The sequence below is a fragment of the Lissotriton helveticus genome, chromosome 4_1, assembly GCF_964261635.1.
Source record: "Lissotriton helveticus chromosome 4_1, aLisHel1.1, whole genome shotgun sequence".
Classification (NCBI taxonomy): domain Eukaryota; kingdom Metazoa; phylum Chordata; class Amphibia; order Caudata; family Salamandridae; genus Lissotriton; species Lissotriton helveticus.
The window spans coordinates 2,102,563,169-2,102,586,778 of NC_136063.1; the positions used below are offsets into that span (position 1 = coordinate 2,102,563,169).

The following is a 23,610-nucleotide window of genomic DNA, read 5'->3' on the forward strand; positions in this document are numbered from 1 at the left end:
GAGGGACGCAGTGTCCTATGTGTGCCCCAGCCCTTTTGGGGTGCTGGGGCCCACGAAATCGCTTTGTGCACAGAGTAGGACCGGACAGGCAGCACAGAGTAGGAGCCGAGAGGCCAAGCAGATGAAATGGAATGGAAAGCGGCCTGTGCTCCTGCTGAGAGGGGTGCTGTTCACGTGGGCAAAGCGCCACAATACATAGTAGACTGGATGCAGCTGGTCGCATTGTGGTCTCCCCCGCCCTCGTGAGGTGGTCGCGGGGTCCAATCATGGCTCAGTAGTGAATTGTGTGAATGACGCAACGGAGCTGGGTGGGCCCTCCTGGGCCTGTCTGTTATTTTCAAAGGCCTGCCCCAGCTGCAGAGGTTCGGGCCCGGGCCCTGTGGAGAGGCGGCTGGGGCAATACTGATCAACAGTACCCCAAGGGGACAGTCTCGGCGGCTCAGCAGTAACCGTGGGCGGAGTTCACGGAGTTGCATTACGTAGAGCTGCGGGAAGTGCAAACAAAATTCTGTTGCACTAGGCGGAGCTTCATAAGCGGCGGAGTATGGTAGAAAAATGCTGTTCATTGCGAACGGCACCATGCACATCGCAAGCTTACCTTTTCTGCCGCTCGAGTAGATTTATACTCGAGCGGCATCTTTATCAACGCGAAGGGCCAGGTTCTCAATGCGAGCGGTCGTGACCACTCGCAATGAGAAACTTGCCCACCCACCCCCTGTGTTGAGAAATCTCGCCAGGAGGTTTATATTCCACGCTCACCCTCGCCTACTTGATGTCGGCGAACGAGGAAAAAGCTCGCCGGGAGGTGGATGTTCCTTATTTGCGCTCGCCAACTTCACGTTGGTGATCGCAAGCGAGGAAAAAGTTTAGCTGCCCCAGGCAGACTTTTTCGGAACTCTGCAACGCGGAGTGCGGGAAGTTCACCGCCCAGTGTTACTCAGCAGGGACCCAGCTGTAGTTTAGGCAGCTCGATGCCGCTGGTCTGTGACGTCGCATCCCTTGGCCAAAGGCTCCCCTGGGATCACCAGCCTCGGAGCCGTGCGGGACATCTCAGGGCAAGTCGCGATGTCCTGCTGCCCTCCCCAGCCGCTGGTGTCCGCTATCCGGGTTCCGCTATCCGGGTTCAGGGTCGCTCCCCGGACCTCACTGTAGGTCAAGGCACAGCTGTTGTGAGAGTGGTGATTAGAGGCCACTCAGTGTCAGACAGTGCTTTTAATGGAAACAAATAAGTTCAGGTACTCACCATATTGAGATGTGGACTAGGGGGCTGGTTTAGGGGGGCGGGGCTACGGGCAGTGCTAAGGGACCGGGTCAGAAGCACACATTTAGTTTGATTGAGATTTATGCGGTGTGCAGATATGCAAGCTGCAGGCAACACTCACAAGAGCACGCACAGGGACATAGAAACACTCGTGCACACAGACAGGATATTTAGTTTGTGTTTTAGAAACACATATTCGCTCATGTCCACATTACCTTGATTCCCCGAACCCCCACCACCTCTCCCCGCTGTGCTACATTATCACCATCACCACCTTCCTCCTTGATCTGGCTCCAATCAAGTGCTGCCCTATTCTGCCTGAAGGAAGCCTTCTCTTAGGTTTCCCAAGTCATGAGAGTGCCTCGTAGCAGGCCCTTCTCACACACCTACAGTGCTATTTTCTGAGTAGACACTGTGTGAATAATCACAGTGTGACTCTGGCACCTCCCAATCTCCATGCCAGCTCTGAATGAATGCATATGGGCGTTGCTCAATTAGCACATTGTAAGGGGAGATTAGCACTGAGTGCTTCACAAAAACGGATCGACTCGTCAGCTGTGTCCCGCTTCGTTTTTTTACTTGCCATATTGCGCTGAGTTGTCCTACTGCCCCATGAGTATTGGTACTCTCTGCATAAGAAGTAGTTCCGGTACTCAAGCGCAGAAAATGTAGACGTTCCCGTACTTAGTACCGGTGAGTACCGGCCCGTTTAAAGCACTGGTGTAAGCACCAATCGCCCCGTGGCCTGATACCACAGAGCCCCGGGATCAGGCGGCCATTGTCGTTGGCGGCCAGACTCCACCTCACTTAATGGTATTTAATTTTCTAATCGGTCGCGGACGCCTGAGTAGTTGACGTGGGTCCCTGGACCACAGGTTAAATACCACCGAACTAGATTGCATTTTCTCACATTTTCACCTTAGCCCTGAAAGTTCTGTTTAGGATATCCTGTTTACCCTTGCTACTGCAAAAGCTTTTACAATATGTAAAATATCACTGTTTTTAGGGCTCGCGAAGCGAAAAGCCCTGTAGTAGGCGTTTCAAAAATGGACCTGGAAATTCCACACAGCTTGTGCGTGTGATTTCCTAGGTCCAATTTAATTGGACTTTGGGTGCGTGCTGTTTTTTAACAGAACACTCTCCGCCTATGGCCTATTGGTGTCTGTTATGCGCACCAAAGCCCATATGTCTTCGATTATCGTGCCGACAGGCGCGCGATAATTGAAGACATATGCCTGCAGTGGCGCGCGCGCACCACTCACGGGCTGCTTCTTTTTGGATCCATTTCACGGGGAAGCAAGACAGTGTCTCCTGCAACCTGCCACTGCGCACTGGGGAGTGCACATATAATGACAGCCTCGTTTTTTTTTGCCATCGCTGGTACCCTTTAGCAATAGCGGCCACGTATTTTCTCCTTAACTCTCTGTCTCCTGATCTTGTAGCTTCTCCTTCCTGCTCTGGCTGGGGTTCCAATTTCCGGTGGACTCCCGATCGTCACTGGATATTCAGATGTCTAACTGATGAGTCATATTCCTTCCTGGATGGGAGTGCTCATAGCTGTTGCTTGGAAGGTTTTACCCTCAGACTTTGACTGTTTTTGCCGTCCTCTGAATATCCCTTGACCATTGAATGAATTCGTTTTTTTTTTGTTTTGTTTTTTGTCCAAGATGCATAATTATGTCACTTTAAACTTTATGAAACAGTCACCCGTCAAGTGGTTTATTATAAACACAATTATACTGGTGTTTCTTATAGTAGCAGAGCATAAGCCATACAGAGTGCTTTGCTAGCATGGGAAAAAACCTTTGAGTAAGTAGTTAATTACTGAACACGCGTTTGCTAGTGCCTCACAATCTCTATGGAAGGTGGTGCATGCCATATTTGATGATACCAATGCCTACCACTGATCAAGGCAAGATATTTTAAAAAATTCGATAAATGAATGGGAAATGCAAATTGGATTGCTGGCATTATACCACCTTCCTCCAGTTGTCGCTGCCGTTGCAGGTACAGGACTAAACTGTCAGTATTGCCTCGGGCAAAATGTAGCTCTGCTCTGTTATTTGTCCAGCTTGAAAAAGACCACTCAAGCAAGCCTTTGCCAAACAGCACAATTCTTAATTGCTGTGTCCAGCACAGACTGTGGCTGGAATGCTTTGTACTCACTGGAAAATGCACATGGTACCTCCAGCATGTTTCATAGCAGCAGCATAATGTAAACTGCATGTTCAATCTGTCATTCTTTTTCCATCACTGTTAAGCAAAGCTATTCTGCGCTATGCAAGACCACCTCAGTGGTCGCTCACACATGGCACCAAATGCCTTGCCACGTAGGCTTCACTGCAAATTCAACACCTTCCCGACCAAACACGTCCCCACAGTGAAGCACGTTACCTGTCCAATCATGGGTTTAGGTGCCTCACAACGGGATATGTAGCGCTATTTTCAGTTACAAAACTATTTGCCACATTTCACATGCAAGTACTGATGTTTAGTGCATCGCGTTGCAGCCCTTGTATGAATATTTGTTGAATTTGCTTCAAATTTAGGAAGTGCGAGCTCGTATCTTGTGAGATTTTTAATTGTATCAAATTATTTCCTCGAGGTAGAGTACTGATCAGGAAATGTACTATTTGTTTGCAGGATCCATATTGTCTGTTGCAGAGTAGGAACCATATAGTGCAGACTGACACACTCCATCCTATGACCCGTTGACAGCTGTGTAGTCTGCTGTTAAACTAGTCTTATTTGGTGCTCTGTCAAACATAGCCTGGGGCTGGGGAGCTGTATGCTGTCTCTTCTATGACAGGATCTGGAATTTAGGAGTAAAGATTTCGACTTTCATGTTTACTTTTGTAATGTATTTATTTAAAACCACCTCTCTGCTGATAGAGAACGTATTTTTCATCTCCTTTCTTGAAGCAAGGTGGTTTACTTGGATTGGAAAATGAGAAATCCATGTTGCACGTAACCATAAGGTTACACACAAACTCATTATGATGTAGCTTAATTAACCGACTTGATTAATCTCCCTGTAATCTACATAATACTTGCAGATCTGTAGTAAAATCTATTTTTTATTCATAATCTTCTCATTGGAAGTAAATCGTGATGAGGGATCTTTGCAGTTCGTTATTGGCCTGCTGAACTAGCTCAAAAGCATTGGAACTGGTGACCTGCAGATTATACTCCCAACACTCTGCAAAACACAGATCATGTGACATTGTTCTCAAATAAGATCATATAACTACAGAGTATATTTGTGGGCTCATTTTCAATAACCTACTTTTTCTTTAAACTGTTGTCAGCCCTTTTTTTTCAAAATTCGAATTTCTATGGTCTGCAGCATCACCTCTCATTCTCCTTGCTTTTTTATTTTCAGCTGATTATCCTCTTAATTCTGCTGTTACGTTCATGGGTCTGGTGTGGCTAACCCATATGTTAGGAGATATCTGACTCGTACCTGGCCCCTTTCCAGCATCCTAGGACACGGGATCAGAGCAGAACACATCTCCTCAGATATTGCATCCCAGCCTTTATCACACATCCAATTAGGTCTATTGCTGATGCGCTCCGTAGCATTGTGATGAAGAGACGTCCAATGAAATGTCTGCAATGATGATATCGGTCTGTAGGGAAGACCGGTTCCTGTGCTCACCAGTTTCCAAGATGGCCTTTTGTGGGGATTCTTAACATAAGTCAATCTAAGGGCAGTCCTTGACAGTAGTTCTTGGCTGTAAAGAGCAGAGCTATTTGCTTTGCCAGTGCTCTTTATAGGGCGAGCCTAGGCAGTGCATGCACCGTCTCTCTGAGACATGCTGTATTCAGCCTGTGGACTTACCACACTCACTCAACCACCACACTCACTCACACAACCACACACACACATCTATCGCCGTCACTCCATCTATCTATCGCCCTCACTCCATCTATCGCCCTCACTCTATCTATCTATCGCCCTCACTCTATCTATCTATCTATCGCCCTCACTCTATCTATCTATCTATCGCCCTCACTCTATCTATCTATCTATCGCCCTCACTCTATCTATCTATCGCCCTCACTCTATCTATCTATCTATCGCCCTCACTCTATCTATCTATCTATCGCCCTCACTCTATCTATCTATCTATCGCCCTCACTCTATCTATCTATCGCCCTCACTCTATCTATCTATCGCCCTCACTCTATCTATCTATCGCCCTCACTCTATCTATCTATCGCCCTCACTCTATCTATCGCCCTCACTCTATCTATCTATCGCCCTCACTCTATCGCCCTCACTCTATCGCCCTCACTCTATCGCCCTCACTCTATCGCCCTCACTCTATCGCCCTCACTCTATCGCCCTCACTCTATCGCCCTCACAGCATCACTCTGGGGCACTACAAACATCACTCTGGGGCACTACAAACATCACTCTGGGGCACTACAAACATCACTCTGGGGCACTACAAACATCACTCTGGGGCACTACAAACATCACTCTGGGGCACTACAAACATCACTCTGGGGCACTACAAACATCACTCTGGGGCACTACAAACCTCACTCTGGGGCACTACAACATCACTATGTGCTACCGCAGCATCACTGAATGCCACAGCATCACTGAATGCCACAGCATCACTCTTCGCCACAACATCTCTGTGGCACCACAGCATCACTCAGGGGCAACACAACATCACTGAACGCCACAGCATCACTCAGCGCCACCACAGTATCAATCTGTGCAACCATTCAACAACAACTGGTTCAAATATGTTCTCTCAATGTTTCAAGCTTTATTACAAATGTCACAAAAAGATTTTAATATTTCACTTCTGTTCTTGGATTTTCATCACAATAAAATACACTGAACATAATCTTCACAAAAGTTATTTACAAAAGTTTAAGCTATTGCCATTATAAATTACAATAACTTTTATTAAAGTATTAATTATTTTTAAAAAATTAAGCCATTGTTATTTGTTCTATATCAATACATCTAAGTCACGTAAATACAAAACATGTTGCATTACAAATGCTATAGGTGTCACATTTGCAAAAGATACAAGTATTGGCATTGTAAATGACAAAGCTATTAATTTCGCTATTTTCAAAACCAACACATAAATAAAAAATTTCATTTACAAGACCAATAGCTCAAACTTTCCTAATGCGAGACCTATTGCATTGCAAATGCTTGTTTTTAGATTATCATCAATATTTTGTTCCTTACTAGTACTTTTACTTAAATGTCTTGCGTAAAAGTGGTACTCATGTTCGCCATGAAATTCTTCTCAATTTGCAGTGTTAACTGGCGCAAACAGGGATAGTGCGCAATGTTATTAGCGGGGCACTTTCCCCAATGTTGTTGGTGCACTTTACCTGTTTGCACCTCGCGCACCTTAAAACAGATGCGTCGGGTTCAAATTGAGAAAGTGTGCCCTACTACATTGAATGCGCTGCCCTCAGGGCAGCCGCGAACTTGTGCTGCCCTGGGGGCAGCGCATTCAAGTGAAAAATGGAGCAGCTTTGAAGCATCCCTCTGTGTTTCACTATGCTGGCTGCAATCTGCCTGCACTTTTAAGAGGGAGATAGATCCCCTTGCAAGCGGGTGCAGTGAGTGACTGCAATCTGCCTGCAAAAAGGGGATGTCTGAGGGAGGCGCATAGGGGGCGCACTGTCAGTGCTCCTCCTTACAGCTTATTTATCTCTGCGCCCACATCTATAATACGGCGCAGGCGCATAGCAAAAGGGAACACCCTCTGGTGATAACGGTGGCGCTATATTCGCGCCAACGCTATCTGTACTACACAAAGGGCTGCACAAGCTTCTGTGGCCCTTTCAGCAACACCAAAATGCCCGAGGGGAGGGAGGGGGGCAAAAAGTGGGCCCACATGCCCGTTTTGTCACCAGGGCACTTTCCATAATACGGCCCCGGGTGTTCATTGTAGAATGTGAAACAAATATGGGCCAGCTCTCTAATTCGATACAAGGCTGTCAAAACCCAAAGCAATGTGTTTAAATGTAGCCGTAGCAAATAGTTATACAATAGGATTGATCCAAGATAACCTTTTTAAATGAGAGATCAATTAATTTTGTTTTTTAAAACCTTAATGTCTTCAACATAACACCAAAATTCAGTGCAACTTCCTGAAGGGAAAGCGGTTGCAGCTTGTGATACATGTGCAGTGGTTTGCCGCAATACGTTTGAGGAGTGTCATCTAATGACTTTGAGGAGGATAATCAAAACATAGATTTTTTTTAAATATCATTTGAGTGCAGGGCTTTGTTTCTCCCACTCTAGCACAGTATTTCTTAGAGATGCATTTGTCTCCGGTGCTGCGTAATACAGCCGTGACGATGGCTTGGTCAGTTACACGTTTGCAGCTGGCATCTGATCTAATGTCCAGGCCACAATTTTGATTCTCAGCAAGGCTAACTCTGCCTTTCATACTTCTGAGGTTGGCAAATTGAGTACGAATAATATATAAAGTTAATTTATTTCAGCACTGTTAAAAAAAACAAGTGTGGTTCGAATTTGCTTACATCATATTCATGCTTCTACTGTCAACTCCTCAGTTATTCTAGGAAATGTGTAACGACGGTGACGGCAGACATCACAGCAAAACATATTTCCTTTTAGCTGATCCAGGGTCTGGTAATCATTGCTCCAGCTTGTTTACAGGACCCGGACAGCCATCCCACTGTCCTTTCTTGGCATAAGTAAATTACTTGATGATAGAGACACAAGGCGGAAGCGCACGATTCGTAAGCAGCAGCTTCTTGTCTGTCCGGCCTGCTACTACCAAAGCGCTTATTCCATGCCAGCTGGTAGTGAAGGACTAAGCGAAAGTGCCTTGAGTATTCCGATCACCATGTAGAGTTTTTTTTTCATATTCTCTTCTTTTTAATCCTAGGAGTGCCTCCCTATGCTTTGTATACATTTGTTTTGAAACAGAAATTTTAAGCGAAACCGTACATACGCTTTTTAATATTATCCGAGTGGACTATCATACACAGAGTTCAAGATGAGCTTAAATAACTTGTTTGTCTATTATTGTTGTATCTAATGGGTAGACGTTAGGTGACTATGGAAATAAGAGTTGGCAGGTTTTTGATTATCCAGAAGTTGCAGCTGTTATAAAGTGCTTTAAACATAATTTCGAGTTGTTCACTCACCCTGTTTTTATTGTTTTTCTTCAAGGGATTTATTTTGTAGAAGATGTTTTACAGCCAATGTCACAACAAGGCCAACGGTCTGGTATGACCAGCCAACAAAGTGGAAAAATTCTAGCCAATGACCTTGATTCTTCTCTTGCTAATTTAGTAGGAAGTAAGTTTAAAAAAAAGTATTTGGTATTAATAATATTTGTGTTTGAGCAGTAAATTTACAGTTGTTTTTTTTTTGTTTCCCAGACTTAGGCTTTGGTGGAACCCCAACCAAAAAGTAAGTTTGACTGAAAATATTTTGAGTTCTGCCTTATTTGCTTCTTAGTATTTTGAAGCAGTACGATGTGATAACTGGAATCCCTGTTTGCAGCTTATTCCACTGTAGACCATATGCTCTGCAAACTGCGGCATTCTAGTGTTACTTGTAGACATTGAAGGTTGTTTTTCTTTTTAACATTTTTGCTTTCAGTGTGACTGGTGTTCCCTCTGCTGTAACAACGCACCATGACAAAGCCTCAATCGTAGGTTTCTCATATATGCCAACATTTTAGAATTGGAAAGTGAGAGATTAAGAGAGAAATCATGGAAAATGCATGTAAGAAAGTGTCCTCCTTTTGCACGGTTACCCCCACTTTTTGCCAAACTGCTGATGTACTTTGACTGAGTGTGCCCAGCGTTCCTGCCAAACAGGTACCCAGGGCCTATGTTCTTTCCCTAAAAATGCATTCTGACAAACCCCAATCGGCACTTTTTGGCCACATATCAGTCCCTTGTTAATGGTACCACAGGTACCAAGGGCACTGTGGCCAGGGAAGGCCTCTAAGGTCTTATTTCTCTTTCCCCTTTAGAGTTTTATATATCGCGAACTAGACCTGAGAGATCAGGTATCAGAGCGCTTTACATGAACACCAGTTTCATTACATGTGAACACACATTAATTTTTGTTAGGCACAGGGAGATTAAGTGATTTGCCCAGAATCAGAGGATGTTGAGCGTCGCTGCCGAGACTCGAACCTGGTTCCCCAGCTTCAAGGTCGACCGCTCTAGCCGTAAGGCTACATCCTCTGTAAGTAAGGCTACTTATTGTGCCACTCTTAAAGGCACTGTACCTTTACACGCACACACTGCATGTTTTGATGCAGAACAAGGTGAAGTCAACATAGCACACATCCCTGTGTGCCATCCCTACAACCCACTGCCCTGGCATAGGTCAGCCACCCCTCTAGCTGGGTGCACTATATCAGTGGTGAGGGTACAGGTGCATGAGCCCTGTACCCCTACGGTGTCTAAGCCAATTCTTAGACATTGTAAGTGCAGTAATCCCATTAAGAGTATATGGTGCTGGGAGTTTGTCATTGCGGACTCCACCGCACAATAACAGCTTTACTGAAAACTGGGAATTTGGTGTCAAACTTCTCAGCACATTAAACCCACGCTGATGCCAGTGTGGGATTTAATGAAAAATGCACTCAGAGATGGTGCGACTCGCGGCTCGAGGTTTGCCGTGTCTGGGACCTGCGGGTGGACCGGAGGATTATACTGCCCACTTGGAGACTCTTAGCTGCCTTTTGTTTGTTGTGGGGAATCGGCGGGTGCGGCGGCCAGGGACTGCGAGTACCAGCATTCTCTGACATTACCAACAGCTGGTACTCTTCCCCAGCCGGCCCCGCCTCCTGCTTGCTGTCCTTTACAAATACCTCTCGCCGCCCCCGCTTCGCGGGAGCGACTCGCGGCTCGAGGTTTGCCGTGTCTGGGACCTGCGGGTGGACCGGAGGATTATACTGCCCACTTGGAGACTCTTTGCTGCCTTTTGTTTGTTGTGGGGAATCGGCGGGTGCGGCGGCCAGGGACTGCAAGTACCAGCATTCCCTGACATTACCAGCAGCTGGTACTCTTCCCCAGCCGGCCCCGCCTCCTGCTTGCTGTCCTTTACAAATACCTCTCGCCGCCCCCGCTTCGCGGGAGCGACTCGCGGCTCGAGGTTTGCCGTGTCTGGGACCTGCGGGTGGACCGGAGGATTATACTGCCCACTTGGAGACTCTTAGCTGCCTTTTGTTTGTTGTGGGGAATCGGCGGGTGCGGCGGCCAGGGACTGCGAGTACCAGCATTCTCTGACATTACCAACAGCTGGTACTCTTCCCCAGCCGGCCCCGCCTCCTGCTTGCTGTCCTTTACAAATACCTCTCGCCGCCCCCGCTTCGCGGGAGCGACTCGCGGCTCGAGGTTTGCCGTGTCTGGGACCTGCCGGTGGACCGGAGGATTATACTGCCCATTTGGAGACTCTTTGCTGCCTTTTGTTTGTTGTGGGGAATCTGCGGGTGCGGCGGCCAGGGACTGCAAGTACCAGCATTCCCTGACATTACCAGCAGCTGGTACTCTTCCCCAGCCGGCCCCGCCTCCTGCTTGCTGTCCTTTACAAATACCTCTCGCCGCCCCCGCTTCGCGGGAGCGACTCGCGGCTCGAGGTTTGCCGTGTCTGGGACCTGCGGGTGGACCGGAGGATTATACTGCCCACTTGGAGACTCTTTGCTGCCTTTTGTTTGTTGTGGGGAATCGGCGGGTGCGGCGGCCAGGGACTGCGAGTACCAGCATTCCCTGACATTACCAACAGCTGGTACTCTTCTCCAGCCGGCCTCGCCTTTTTGACCTATTTATACATGCCTTGTTTCTGTCCCGCGGGACTAAGCGTCCTCGTGGTTAGAGGAGTTAAACTCTCTATGCAAAACCACACACGTTTTAGTGGATTCACCGCTCCCTGTTGAAAGCTTCTGTGCATCACCCGATACTGTCAACTCTTTGCAACCCCTCCCATCATCAAATCAAGATAACATTCAAAACACCCAAAGGTTCGCTATTTCTGATTCCTCATCTGTTACAAGGAAATGTATTGGGGCTAATAACATGGGGAACCAACCTAAACCTCAAAAGTTGTGCTTAAGCCCTACACCTCCTGCCAGCAACCCCTCCATGATCCCTGAGACTGCTGAGAAACTAGTTGTTCTACCATCTCCTATACAGGTGGATCTATTATCCCTTATCGAACAACTGGTCAGCTCTATCATAACACCACTGTTAGATAAAATAAACACACTAGGGGACAGGCTGACGGGATTGGAAGAAACCATCAAGTTCACCAAGTCCACCTTGCCAGCTAACAAAAGTACTGTAGCACCCAAATGTTCCGACCCATCTTCTACCCCGGAAGACCCAAAGCCAACCACGCAAGGCAAAAGGGTCTTAACCCAACCAATAGTCTCCAATGTACTAGTGCTATTACTTCGCAGAACCTCCCCTATACCTACTCTCTCGCAACTTGCTGCTTCTAGAGCACACTATAATAAAGTTACTTCCATCCAACTCCCCCCGGAGGCAGCTCCCTTTGTGTGTGTCCTTGCGGGAGTACCAGTACTTCCTCCAGGGAAAATCGAGAGACAACACGACTTGCTGAACAAGGTCAAATTTTGGCTGACCAACAATAGACCCTTGCCACCCAACCTTGTGGGTACAATAATGAGTGTTAGAAGGGTGGGCTGGCTGGGTTCCCTCCAAAAAGATATCGTTGGTGACTTAGTGCTTGTAAGATTTAGGCAGAGACATATTGTCCCGTACCTGCGTACCTGCGCACCCCAAGTGGGAAACAGCCCTATCTCTGTCTGGGATTTGCACGATTTTTACCCCAGAATGTTGTGGTCCCCTACATCCAGTCCAAAGGCAGGGTGTAACATGTTAATGGGCAGAAGTTTTCCTACTCATACCCGTCAAGAATCCTTGCTCTATAGTTTTAAGCACTGGAACCCCTATTAATTGTTGGTTGATCAAATTCTGACCTGTGTATAGTACGGTATAACCAAGATACTTACTCCCACGGGCTGGGCAAAAGTTTTTAACATGTAGATATTATGTATTATTGTATGTATGTTTGTATTTACAACTGTTTTAAACTGTATGCTTTTATGATTTTTGAATCAAAATCGAATAAAGCTATATTGACTGACTGCACTCAGAGATGCCCTCTGAAAAACGACCTAACACTAGTGTCCTGGCTGACTAACTGCTCGCCAGCTGCCACCGCCAGACATGTTTCTGGACCCCATTGGCCGAGAGCCTGCTGCTATTGGAGGTCTGGAACAATGCACATCTGGGATGAGGTGCCAATCCTCCTCCCCCAGGATGGGCAGGGTCCACGAAGGAGAAGCTTCAAAGAAGCTCCTTTGTGAGCTTCCCCAGGTCTTTTTCTGCTTCCAGCAACTAGGCCCCACTGGTTCTGACCCCCACTTTAAGCGGTAGAATCAATGGGAAAACCAAGTGAGGAAGGGAGGTGTGCCCACCTTAGCCAACCCCACCCCTCAGCTGCGGCAGGTGAGGTGAAGCACAACTCTCAGTCCCCGCCATCTTGCAGATGGGGAACCCAACCAACCAGAGAGAAGCATATGCCCCCCTCCCTCTGGAGTGTGGCATAATAGGGGTTGTACCCACCCCAAGGAAGGGACCCATTGATCCCAACCTTTACTTACCAGTAACGCCCCTAAAGCTAGTATTTAGGGGCAACCCCGAACCTTGCCTCCTTATATGAAAACCTGAAGAGAAGGACCGAAGAAGCCGTGCTGAACTAAGAAGAGGATGCCCACTGACTTGGCCCCAGCCGTATTGGCCTGTATGCACGTCTGACCTGCTCCAGCGAAATCACGGTGTGTCCTGCAGCGAGCAGCTCTCAAGAACCCGAAGGACCTGCCCTGCCTTCCAGACCCAAGACTTTGTCTCCTGTGAGCACCGGATTTGCTCACCCAAAGACTCTGGCCAAAACAGCGAGAATGCACCCGACGCCCACGGCCCGAGTTCGAGTAGCCCAACAAAACAAGGAGGTCTCCCCTGTGATCTTGACCTGATATCTGGTGATCTCTAATCTGCCTCGAATCTCCAAACAACGCCTGCAGTCTCTGGAAGATCCTCTCGACCGTGACCGAAGCTGGTAAGAAAACCTCACGCCTTAAGACACCTCTGCACCAGGCGTCCCAAGGCCTTGGGTGGCCCAACAGACCGTGTCCCAGCATCCCCAGGCATCCCAACTTACCTCTCCAACCGGTGGTCACTTCCAGAAGATCTTCGTCCCAAGCCTGCTGTCCATTGAAATCAACAGGGCACCCAACGCCAAAACAGCACCCTGCACCCAGCCACCGCTGCGGGAGTACTTTGGGTGCTAACTCGGATCCCCCTTTGCCCTGAGCCTAACACCAGGAGCTTTGCTCCCGCAAACTTGTGGCCTGCTCGTGAGCAGCCACCAACCGGAGAACCCCTACCCCCCTTTGGATAACATTGGGCCTCAACGTAAAATAACTCAATAATATTTTTGATACAAACAAATTAGGAAGAGCTCAGTCTTTGAGTGTGTGACATTATTTGCTGCCCGACTGTGTACAACAAATGCTTAATACTGTCCTCTGATAAAGCCTTACTGCTCGCCAACACTACCACAAATAAAGATGAAGGTGCTATCTACTTTTAGCTTTGCCTACCTTTGGGGTTCCACTGGACTCTGGGCACACTATACCTCATTTTGATATAGTATATACAGAGCCAGCGTCCTACAATGTATTTTCCCCATTGAATTCTGTTAAACTAGAAGTAATTTTAGGCGGCAAATTGCTAAAATAAAGCCATTATCAGCATTAAAAAATCAAGAGTCTCCCACCTTAATCAGGTCTATTCGCATGTATCTGTTTCTATTTCTGCTATTGGGTTATGAGTGCTTCAGGAATAGGTCACTCTGAGTTTTGAGATAGAGCCTGAAAACTAGTGGCCTTAGACTTTTCTGTTCTAGAACCCCAATCCCCCCCACACAAGTACTCCTTGCTACAAAACCAACTGATTCATCATGTAGGATTGAATACTACTTCAAACCTGGAACGGAATGAGAGGTCTAGGTCACATGAGAATTACTTGTGTGGGCGAAGAGTATGGAGAAAACACCTTTGAAATTTTGTCCAAATACAGCATCGAATTCCTTTGGGTCTTTGAATTACAACCTCTCTTTACCGAGAAATCAAAATGAGTCTGCCAGTTTGGTTTGCAAGGCTTTTCCGGTGCAGGAAAACTATTAGGCACCGATGAGATAGATGGTGGGTACATTACAGGATGAATCACCATATATTTGAAGAGCCACTGCCTGAACTTTCAGGATGTTGAGAGAACTTACTAAAATGGTGAAAGGGATGGGGCCTCAGGCATCTGGGGTTCTGTGGCGAACTAAGTATTTTACGTGTCCTTTAGTGGCACTGACTTCTGAGAGCAGTCATCAGCAGGGACCTTGATTAAACAATCACCCGGGACAAAGGCGACACCAGGGCTTACTCAATGACTTAGTCAGGCACTTTTTGGCCACATATCAGTCCCTTGTTAATGGTACCACAGGTACCAAGGGCACTGTGGCCAGGGAAGGCCTCTAAGGTCTTATTTCTCTTTCCCCTTTAGAGTTTTATATATCGCGAACTAGACCTGAGAGATCAGGTATCAGAGCGCTTTACATGAACACCAGTTTCATTACATGTGAACACACATTAATTTTTGTTAGGCACAGGGAGATTAAGTGATTTGCCCAGAATCAGAGGATGTTGAGCGTCGCTGCCGAGACTCGAACCTGGTTCCCCAGCTTCAAGGTCGACCGCTCTAGCCGTAAAGCTACATCCTCTGTAAGTAAGGCTACTTATTGTGCCACTCTTAAAGGCACTGTACCTTTACACGCACACACTGCATGTTTTGATGCAGAACAAGGTGAAGTCAACATAGCACACATCCCTGTGTGCCATCCCTACAACCCACTGCCCTGGCATAGGTCAGCCACCCCTCTAGCTGGGTGCACTATATTAGTGGTGAGGGTACAGGTGCATGAGCCCTGACCCCTACGGTGTCTAAGCCAATTCTTAGACGTAAGTGCAGTAATCCCATTAAGAGTATATGGTGCTGGGAGTTTGTCATTGCGGACTCCACCGCACAATAACAGCTTTACTGAAAACTGGGAATTTGGTGTCAAACTTCTCAGCACATTAAACCCACGCTGATGCCAGTGTGGGATTTAATGAAAAATGCACTCAGAGATGGTGCGACTCGCGGCTCGAGGTTTGCCGTGTCTGGGACCTGCTGTTGTGGGGAATCGGCGGGTGCGGCGGCCAGGGACTTCGAGTACCAGCATTCCCTGACATTACCAACAGCTGGTACTCTTCCCCAGCCGGCCCCGCCTCCTGCTTGCTGTCCTTTACAAATACCTCTCGCTGCCCCCGCTTTGCGGGAGCGACTCGCGGCTCGAGGTTTGCCGTGTCTGGGACCTGCCGGTGGACCGGAGGATTATACTGCCCACTTGGAGACTCTTTGCTGCCTTTTGTTTGTTGTGGGGAATCGGCGGGTGCGGCGGCCAGGGACTTCGAGTACCAGCATTCCCTGACATTACCAACAGCTGGTACTCTTCCCCAGCCGGCCCCGCCTCCTGCTTGCTGTCCTTTACAAATACCTCTCGCTGCCCCCGCTTTGCGGGAGCGACTCGCGGCTCGAGGTTTGCCGTGTCTGGGACCTGCCGGTGGACCGGAGGATTATACTGCCCACTTGGAGACTCTTTGCTGCCTTTTGTTTGTTGTGGGGAATCGGCGGGTGCGGCGGCCAGGGACTGCGAGTTCCAGCATTCCCTGACATTACCAACAGCTGGTACTCTTCTCCAGCCGGCCCCGCCTTTTTGACCTATTTATACAGGCCTTGTTTCTGTCCCGCGGGACCAAGCGTCCTCGTGGTTAGATGAGTTAAACTCTCTACGCAAAACCACACACGTTTTAGTGGATTCACCGCTCCCTGTTGAAAGCTTCTGTGCATCACCCGATACTGTCAACTCTTTGCAACCCCTCCCATCATCAAATCAAGATAACATTCAAAACACCCAAAGGTTCGCTATTTCTGATTCCTCATCCGTTACAAGGAAATGTATTGGGGCTAATAACATGGGGAACCAACCTAAACCTCAAAAGTTGTGCTTAAGCCCTACACCTCCTGCCAGCAACCCCTCCATGATCCCTGAGACTGCTGAGAAACTAGTTGTTCTACCATCTCCTATACAGGTGGATCTATTATCCCTTATCGAACAACTGGTCAGCTCTATCATAACACCACTGTTAGATAAAATAAACACACTAGGGGACAGGCTGACGGGATTGGAAGAAACCATCAAGTTCACCAAGTCCACCTTGCCAGCTAACAAAAGTACTGTAGCACCCAAATGTTCCGACCCATCTTCTACCCCGAAAGACCCAAAGCCAACCACGCAAGGCAAAAGGGTCTTAACCCAACCAATAGTCTCCAATGTACTAGTCCCAATACTTCGCAGAACCTCCCCTATACCTACTCTCTCGCAACTTGCTGCTTCTAGAGCACACTATAATAAAGTTACTTCCATCCAACTCCCCCCGGAGGCAGCTCCCTTTGTGTGTGTCCTTGCGGGAGTACCAGTACTTCCTCCCGGGAAAATCGAGAGACAACACGACTTGCTGAACAAGGTCAAATTTTGGCTGACCAACAATAGACCCTTGCCACCCAACCTTGTGGGTACAATAATGAGTGTTAGAAGGGTGGGCTGGCTGGGTTCCCTCCAAAAAGATATCGTTGGTGACTTAGTGCTTGTAAGATTTAGGCAGAGACATATTGTCCCGTACCTGCGTACCTGCGCACCCCAAGTGGGAAACAGCCCTATCTCTGTCTGGGATTTGCACGATTTTTACCCCAGAATGTCGTGGTCCCCTACATCCAGTCCAAAGGCAGGGTGCAACATGTTAATGGGCACAAGTTTTCCTACTCATACCCGTCAATAATCCTTGCTCTATAGTTTTAAGCACTGGAACCCCTATTAATTGTTGGTTGATCAAATTCTGACCTGTGTATAGTACGGTATAACCAAGATACTTACTCCGAAGAAGCCGTGCTGAACTAAGAAGAGGATGCCCACTGACTTGGCCCCAGCCGTATTGGCCTGTATGCACGTCTGACCTGCTCCAGCGAAATCACGGTGTGTCCTGCAGCGAGCAGCTCTCAAGAACCCGAAGGACCTGCCCTGCCTTCCAGACCCAAGACTTTGTCTCCTGTGAGCACCGGATTTGCTCACCCAAAGACTCTGGCCAAAACAGCGAGAATGCACCCGACGCCCACGGCCCGAGTTCGAGTAGCCCAACAAAACAAGGAGGTCTCCCCTGTGATCTTGACCTGATATCTGGTGATCTCTAATCTGCCTCGAATCTCCAAACAACGCCTGCAGTCTCTGGAAGATCCTCTCGACCGTGACCGAAGCTGGTAAGAAAACCTCACGCCTTAAGACACCTCTGCACCAGGCGTCCCAAGGCCTTGGGTGGCCCAACAGACCGTGTCCCAGCATCCCCAGGCATCCCAACTTACCTCTCCAACCGGTGGTCACTTCTAGAAGATCTTCGTCCCAAGCCTGCTGTCCATTGAAATCAACAGGGCACCCAACGCCAAAACAGCACCCTGCACCCAGCCACCGCTGCGGGAGTACTTTGGGTGCTAACTCGGATCCCCCTTTGCCCTGAGCCTAACACCAGGAGCTTTGCTCCCGCAAACTTGTGGCCTGCTCGTGAGCAGCCACCAACCGGAGAACCCCTACCCCCCTTTGGATAACATTGGGCCTCAACGTAAAATAACTCAATAATATTTTTGATACAAACAAATTAGGAAGAGCTCAGTCTTTGAGTGTGTGACATTATTTGCTGCCTGACTGTGTACAACAAATGCTTAATACTGTCCTCTGATAAAGCCTTACTGCTCGCCAACACTACCACAAATAATGATTAAGGTGCTATCTACTTTTAGCTTTGCCTACCTTTGGGGTTCCACTGGACTCTGGGCACACTATACCTAATTTTGATATAGTATATATAGAGCCAGCGTCCTACAATGTATTTTCCCCATTGAATTCTGTTAAACTAGAAGTAATTTTAGGCGGCAAATTGCTAAAATAAAGCCATTATCAGCATTAAAAAATCAAGAGTCTCCCACCTTAATCAGGTCTATTCGCATGTATCTGTTTCTATTTCTGCTATTGGGTTATGAGTGCTTCAGGAATAGGTCACTCTGAGTTTTGAGATAGAGCCTGAAAACTAGTGGCCTTAGACTTTTCTGTTCTAGAACCCCAATCCCCCCCACACAAGTACTCCATGCTACAAAACCAACTGATTCATCATGTAGGATTGAATACTACTTCAAACCTGGAACGGAATGAGAGGTCTAGGTCACATGAGAATTACTTGTGTGGGCGAAGAGTATGGAGAAAACACCTTTGAAATTTTGTCCAAATACAGCATCGAATTCCTTTGGGTCTTTGAATTACAACCTCTCTTTACCGAGAAATCAAAATGAGTCTGCCAGTTTGGTTTGCAAGGCTTTTCCGGTGCAGGAAAACTATTAGGCACCGATGAGATAGATGGTGGGTACATTACAGGATGAATCACCATATATTTGAAGAGCCACTGCCTGAACTTTCAGGATGTTGAGAGAACTTACTAAAATGGTGAAAGGGATGGGGCCTCAGGCATCTGGGGTTCTGTGGCGAACTAAGTATTTTACGTGTCCTTTAGTGGCACTGACTTCTGAGAGCAGTCATCAGCAGGGACCTTGATTAAACAATCACCCGGGACAAAGGCGACACCAGGGCTTACTCAATGACCACAGAGGATCCCCCCCCCCCCCCCCCCCCTAGCGTTTGACTTTGATCGGAGCCTCGACTCCAAGGCAAGGAATAACATCAAGACACCCATGCCTTACGTCCTGAACCAACCTAGGTGAAACCTCAACAGTGGAGTCGACCCACTGTTCCCAATTAAATTTAGCTTCAGTAGGGCCTTTTGTGGCATCAATCCGCTAAGCCTTGAGGCTGAGATCCCTAGCCTCCACACCAAGATACCTTGGAGCCCAAGCCTTAATACAGAGATAGCCAACCTCCACATCCAGAGCCTGCCACGGATCTGAAATAGACTGAAAACACCCTGAAAGCTGACATCGAGCTCTACACCAGTGATGAAGATAAAGTGGGATCAACCAGACATAAGGCAGAGGAGGATCTATATTGATCCTGTCACTGGTTGTATCTTAGAACACCCTTCAGCATAAGATCAACCCTGTGCCAAAACAAAGCCTCAAAGAGTCTATAGACCATTTCAAACCTCAAAGAAAAGAAAAACCCAAGCGAAGCCACTCCACTGCCACCTTCATATTCACCATCTCCTGCTCATTCTTGCACATAGGTTTAAAACACAAGCCCCTAGATGATTAACCAAACCCTTGTGATGTGTCCACTTGTGATGTGCCCATGTAAAAACCAAGGCTATCTGAAAACATAACAGCATATTGGCCATTCAATTAACCGCAGAACAACAAAAGGGTAAGTTGCACGTGGAGTAAGTAGAGATTAATTTCCTCTTTGAGACCTTCTTGAAAACGAATGGATCCCTGTAGTATTTACCTGTGCTATATAGTATGCTGAGGTGTTGCACTGAAAACTTGATAAACCATGTGAAATAAGTATTGTCATGCCCTGGGTGGAAAAGAAGTCAGAGGCAGTCCTGCAGGGTCTAGTTTACATCCACAATCATGTACATTCAGACAGCCCTATTTAACACACTGCACTCTAAAAGGCATTCAAGCAAGCTACTGGGTACACACTCCAACCAGATAAGGAGACCAAAAAGATTGATACTGCAGGAAAACAAATGGCAGTGGGAGCAGTCACCCAATTTAGTATTTGCACTGCAATACTTGTGATAAACAAAATTGTCCTATACAGACATGCCTGGTTAAGTGTGTGAACTCTGGCTAGAGGTACTTCACTGGTTAATAGTCATACCAGTTGATGGAGAACACATCTTCTGCCTGAAAAAAGAACCGGGTTTGGAGACAGTAAAGCTTCTCTAAGACTAAATCAACATGGACTAAAAATGGGCCAGCTCCACCCACAGGTTAACATAAAGCCCCTATCTTTGTAAACAACAAGATTACACTGTAACGGGCCATATTGTAATGGCTGCCCCTATTAACATAAACAAAAACATGCCAGCCTACAGGGTTGTCAGCCATGCTGATATCAACATTTTTGTGTGCTTCAAGAACTTCACATTTTCTATTAGAGACAAAGAAAATGCCACCAATAGTCAAGTAATGAAAAGAGACTGCCTAAATGAGAGCAGTAGAGGTGTTCACAACATGCCCGCCTAGCATACACCAGTGTCTCAGATTTTTGGTAAATGGCAAACATTACGAATTCAATGTACTTTTCGGGGCAGAACAACTCCAAGAGTGTTAACCAATTGTTTGGCAGTGGTTGTAGCACATCTTCTTCATAGTTTGATTCATGTCATACCATACTTGCATGATTTGCTGGTAGAGTCCAATTGCTGATAGGAATGCCTTGCTCACACTCAGCAACCACTAGGAGTCCTATACAGATTAGGTTTGTCTTTTCCCAAAAATCCCACCTCCCTCTCCAGCAAACTCATCCTTTCACAGGGCATTACTCAACATGATGACCGGCAATGGATCTCCCAGCAGCGAGAGAGTGATGGCATTTTAAAGGCTACTTCCCCTGACAGTAAAATGATCATGAATAATGGCATATTGTGTTGCAATGCTTCCAAACGCTCCCTTGCACAGATGGCCACTATAGGAGTGTCTGACAAGTGGTCACAAGCGACTGGAAAGAGGGAAGATTTGGTGTTGGAGCCTAGAGTTCAGTGCAAACTGCAATGGTATATTACGTAGAACTTGGTACTGAACAGGTTGTTTCTCAATCGCCAGCCGCAAGGGACCATTTCCACAGACTCATCCCTTACCGGGTGGCAAGCACATGTGAACACCTCTGCCTTCAGGGCAATTAATCTCCCCAGCATCTCCATATCAGACTCCTGCTGCTCTTTAATCCTCCTTTTAGGGACTTCAAACTTCAGATTCTACATATTTTGTATATCATAATGCATCGGACTGGATCCGAAACGTATACATTGCAATTTCCTCATGCAAGTAGATGGCGTCTTTCACCCTCGTTTTACCTTGTGCTCCTCTTTCCCACACAAATGTGGTAATGGGACAAGTATTTATACACGTGTTCGCACTGGGCACAGCTCCTTTATTACTGCGCCAAACGACGCAGATCCAAAGCTTTATCTGCCATTGGACCAATAGTACTTCTCCTAATATTTTCAACAGCGTGCAGATAAATGTCACCAAAACCTGCATGGTTTAAACCTTGTAAGGACTGGTCTTGACAGATACCAGTTACAGATCGCATATTATCTGCCTTTGGTGTTTATGCTGTAGTCATGACTCAGTCGCTTTCATCTTGTGACAAAGTGAATAAAACGGCTACACTTGACCGCGAAATGAAGCTCACTATCGCTGAGCTAAGAAACTTGAAGACCCACTCCCAGTAAAAGACTAAGACACCGCAATCCCGATCAAAGTCAAGGGCACGAACACACACACTTTCTCAAGGTCTTTCTCATTATTGATCTTCTTCAAGGTCAGGTAAGCCAAAGAGGAGTCATCAAAAATTAAAGAGATATAAACATGGGTTCCCTACATCTCGACATTTGCACTATTTTGAGTCACACATAAAACTTCTAAGCCACAGAGCCGTTCTTCCCCAGTGAAGTCAACTTTGATGATGATACTGTCATGACTGCTTTCTAAACTGGTAGCAAGGAGGCTGGATGGTAGCACTGGATTTGGAGAACGCATACTTCCATATTCTCGTCCTGCAGTGCCACAGGTGTTTTCTACAGTTTCAGGTGGGTCATGAGCAGTTTAAGTTTTCTGTGCTTCTCTTTGGTCTAACCAGTGCACCAAAAGTGTTCACAAAGGTGATGCTGGTGGTTGTAACCTATCGGCGGATGTGAATATCAATCTTCCCATACCTCGACAACTGGTTGCTGAAGGCAGGCTCGCCTCAAATGGTCGCAGACCATCTACAAACAGCCAACCTGTTTACACCTTTGGGTTTCTCCATCAACATGCCAAAGTCCCACCTCCTTCACAATAGCTTTTCTTCATCTGAGCCATTCTGCATACAATGCTCTTCGGAGCCATTCTTCCACCTTAATGAGTCCATGATCCTAATTTTTAAACCTGCAGCCTGGGTCTCAGTGAGGTCAGCTCTGAGGCTTGTAGGCGCTTGAATCCTGCTTGTGGACCACACCAGGTGGCACGAGTGCTCTGCAGTGGCATTTAAGTCCCGGTGGGTTCAGTAGCAAGGATGTCTGTCTGATTCCATCGAGGAGATGGCGAAATATCTGCTTTGGTGGCTGCTTGACTGCAATTTATCCGGCTGTGGACCGCTGTCCCTACCCCACCCAGAAATACCAAATTTTGACAGAGGCATCGTTGGGGGATTGGGGAGGTCATCTGCAAGAGGTGAAGATCAGATCTCTGGTCCCCAGTAAAGGCTCTCCTCCGGTGTATGAATAATTCACTTGGCACTGAAAGCGCTCCTTCCAGCGATCAAGGGGGAGCAAGAACAGGTTCTCACAGACAACACAACCTTCATGTAGTACTGCAGCAAACAGGCAGAATTGGAGTTGTGGGGCCTGTGCCAGTAGGCTGTATGCATTTGAAAGTGGCTGAACGCTAAGGGCTTTTCCCTGATTGCCCAGCACCTGGAGGATCTTTAAACACTAGGGCAGATGAACTCAGCTGATGGTACCTAGCAGATCATGAAGGGTGGTTACACTTGGAGTTGGCACAGGGCATATTCCAGCAATGGGGAGAATCCTGGCTCTATCTATTCACGGTCACAAAGAACATGCAGTGTCTCCAATTTTGCGCATGGGAGTTCCCTAGGTATTATAATAATAATGCACATTTGTAAAGCGCGAACCATCACCCGGAAGGGTCTCTAGGCGCTGGGGGCCGTCTGGAAGATTAATCAAGCTATTGCCCAGTGTCACATGGTGCTGGGCTAATCTGTCGCCGGTCCTGGGGATCGAACTGTGATCCCCAGATTCCGGAGTCAGTCACCCTGGCCGCGGTGCCACACCTCTTCCCTAGGAGACACCTTTCGCTTGTATTGGGGCCCAGGCTCCTGCACGTCTTTCCATCTGTGCCTCTCCTGCCCAAAGTGGTCAAGAAAATCAGGCAACAGGGCCCAAGTTATCTGAGTGGCCCCA

At 47.3% G+C, this 23,610-nt stretch overlaps 1 protein-coding gene across 8 annotated transcripts in view; it reads left to right on the top strand.

Annotated features, from left to right (window-relative positions):
- LOC144829535 (phosphatidylinositol-binding clathrin assembly protein-like) overlaps positions 1 to 23,610 on the top strand; it is a 995,507-nt gene that overhangs the window by 609,385 nt on the left and 362,512 nt on the right. For 6 of the 8 annotated variants that reach the window (XM_078688772.1, XM_078688774.1, XM_078688769.1 and 3 more), the window contains 2 exons: positions 8,454 to 8,582; positions 8,666 to 8,696. In XM_078688772.1, coding sequence (XP_078544898.1) covers positions 8,454 to 8,582; positions 8,666 to 8,696 — 160 coding nt within the window. The remainder of the gene's footprint in view (positions 1 to 8,453; positions 8,583 to 8,665; positions 8,697 to 23,610) is intronic. The other 2 variants (XM_078688773.1, XM_078688770.1) reach the window with 1 other exon arrangement.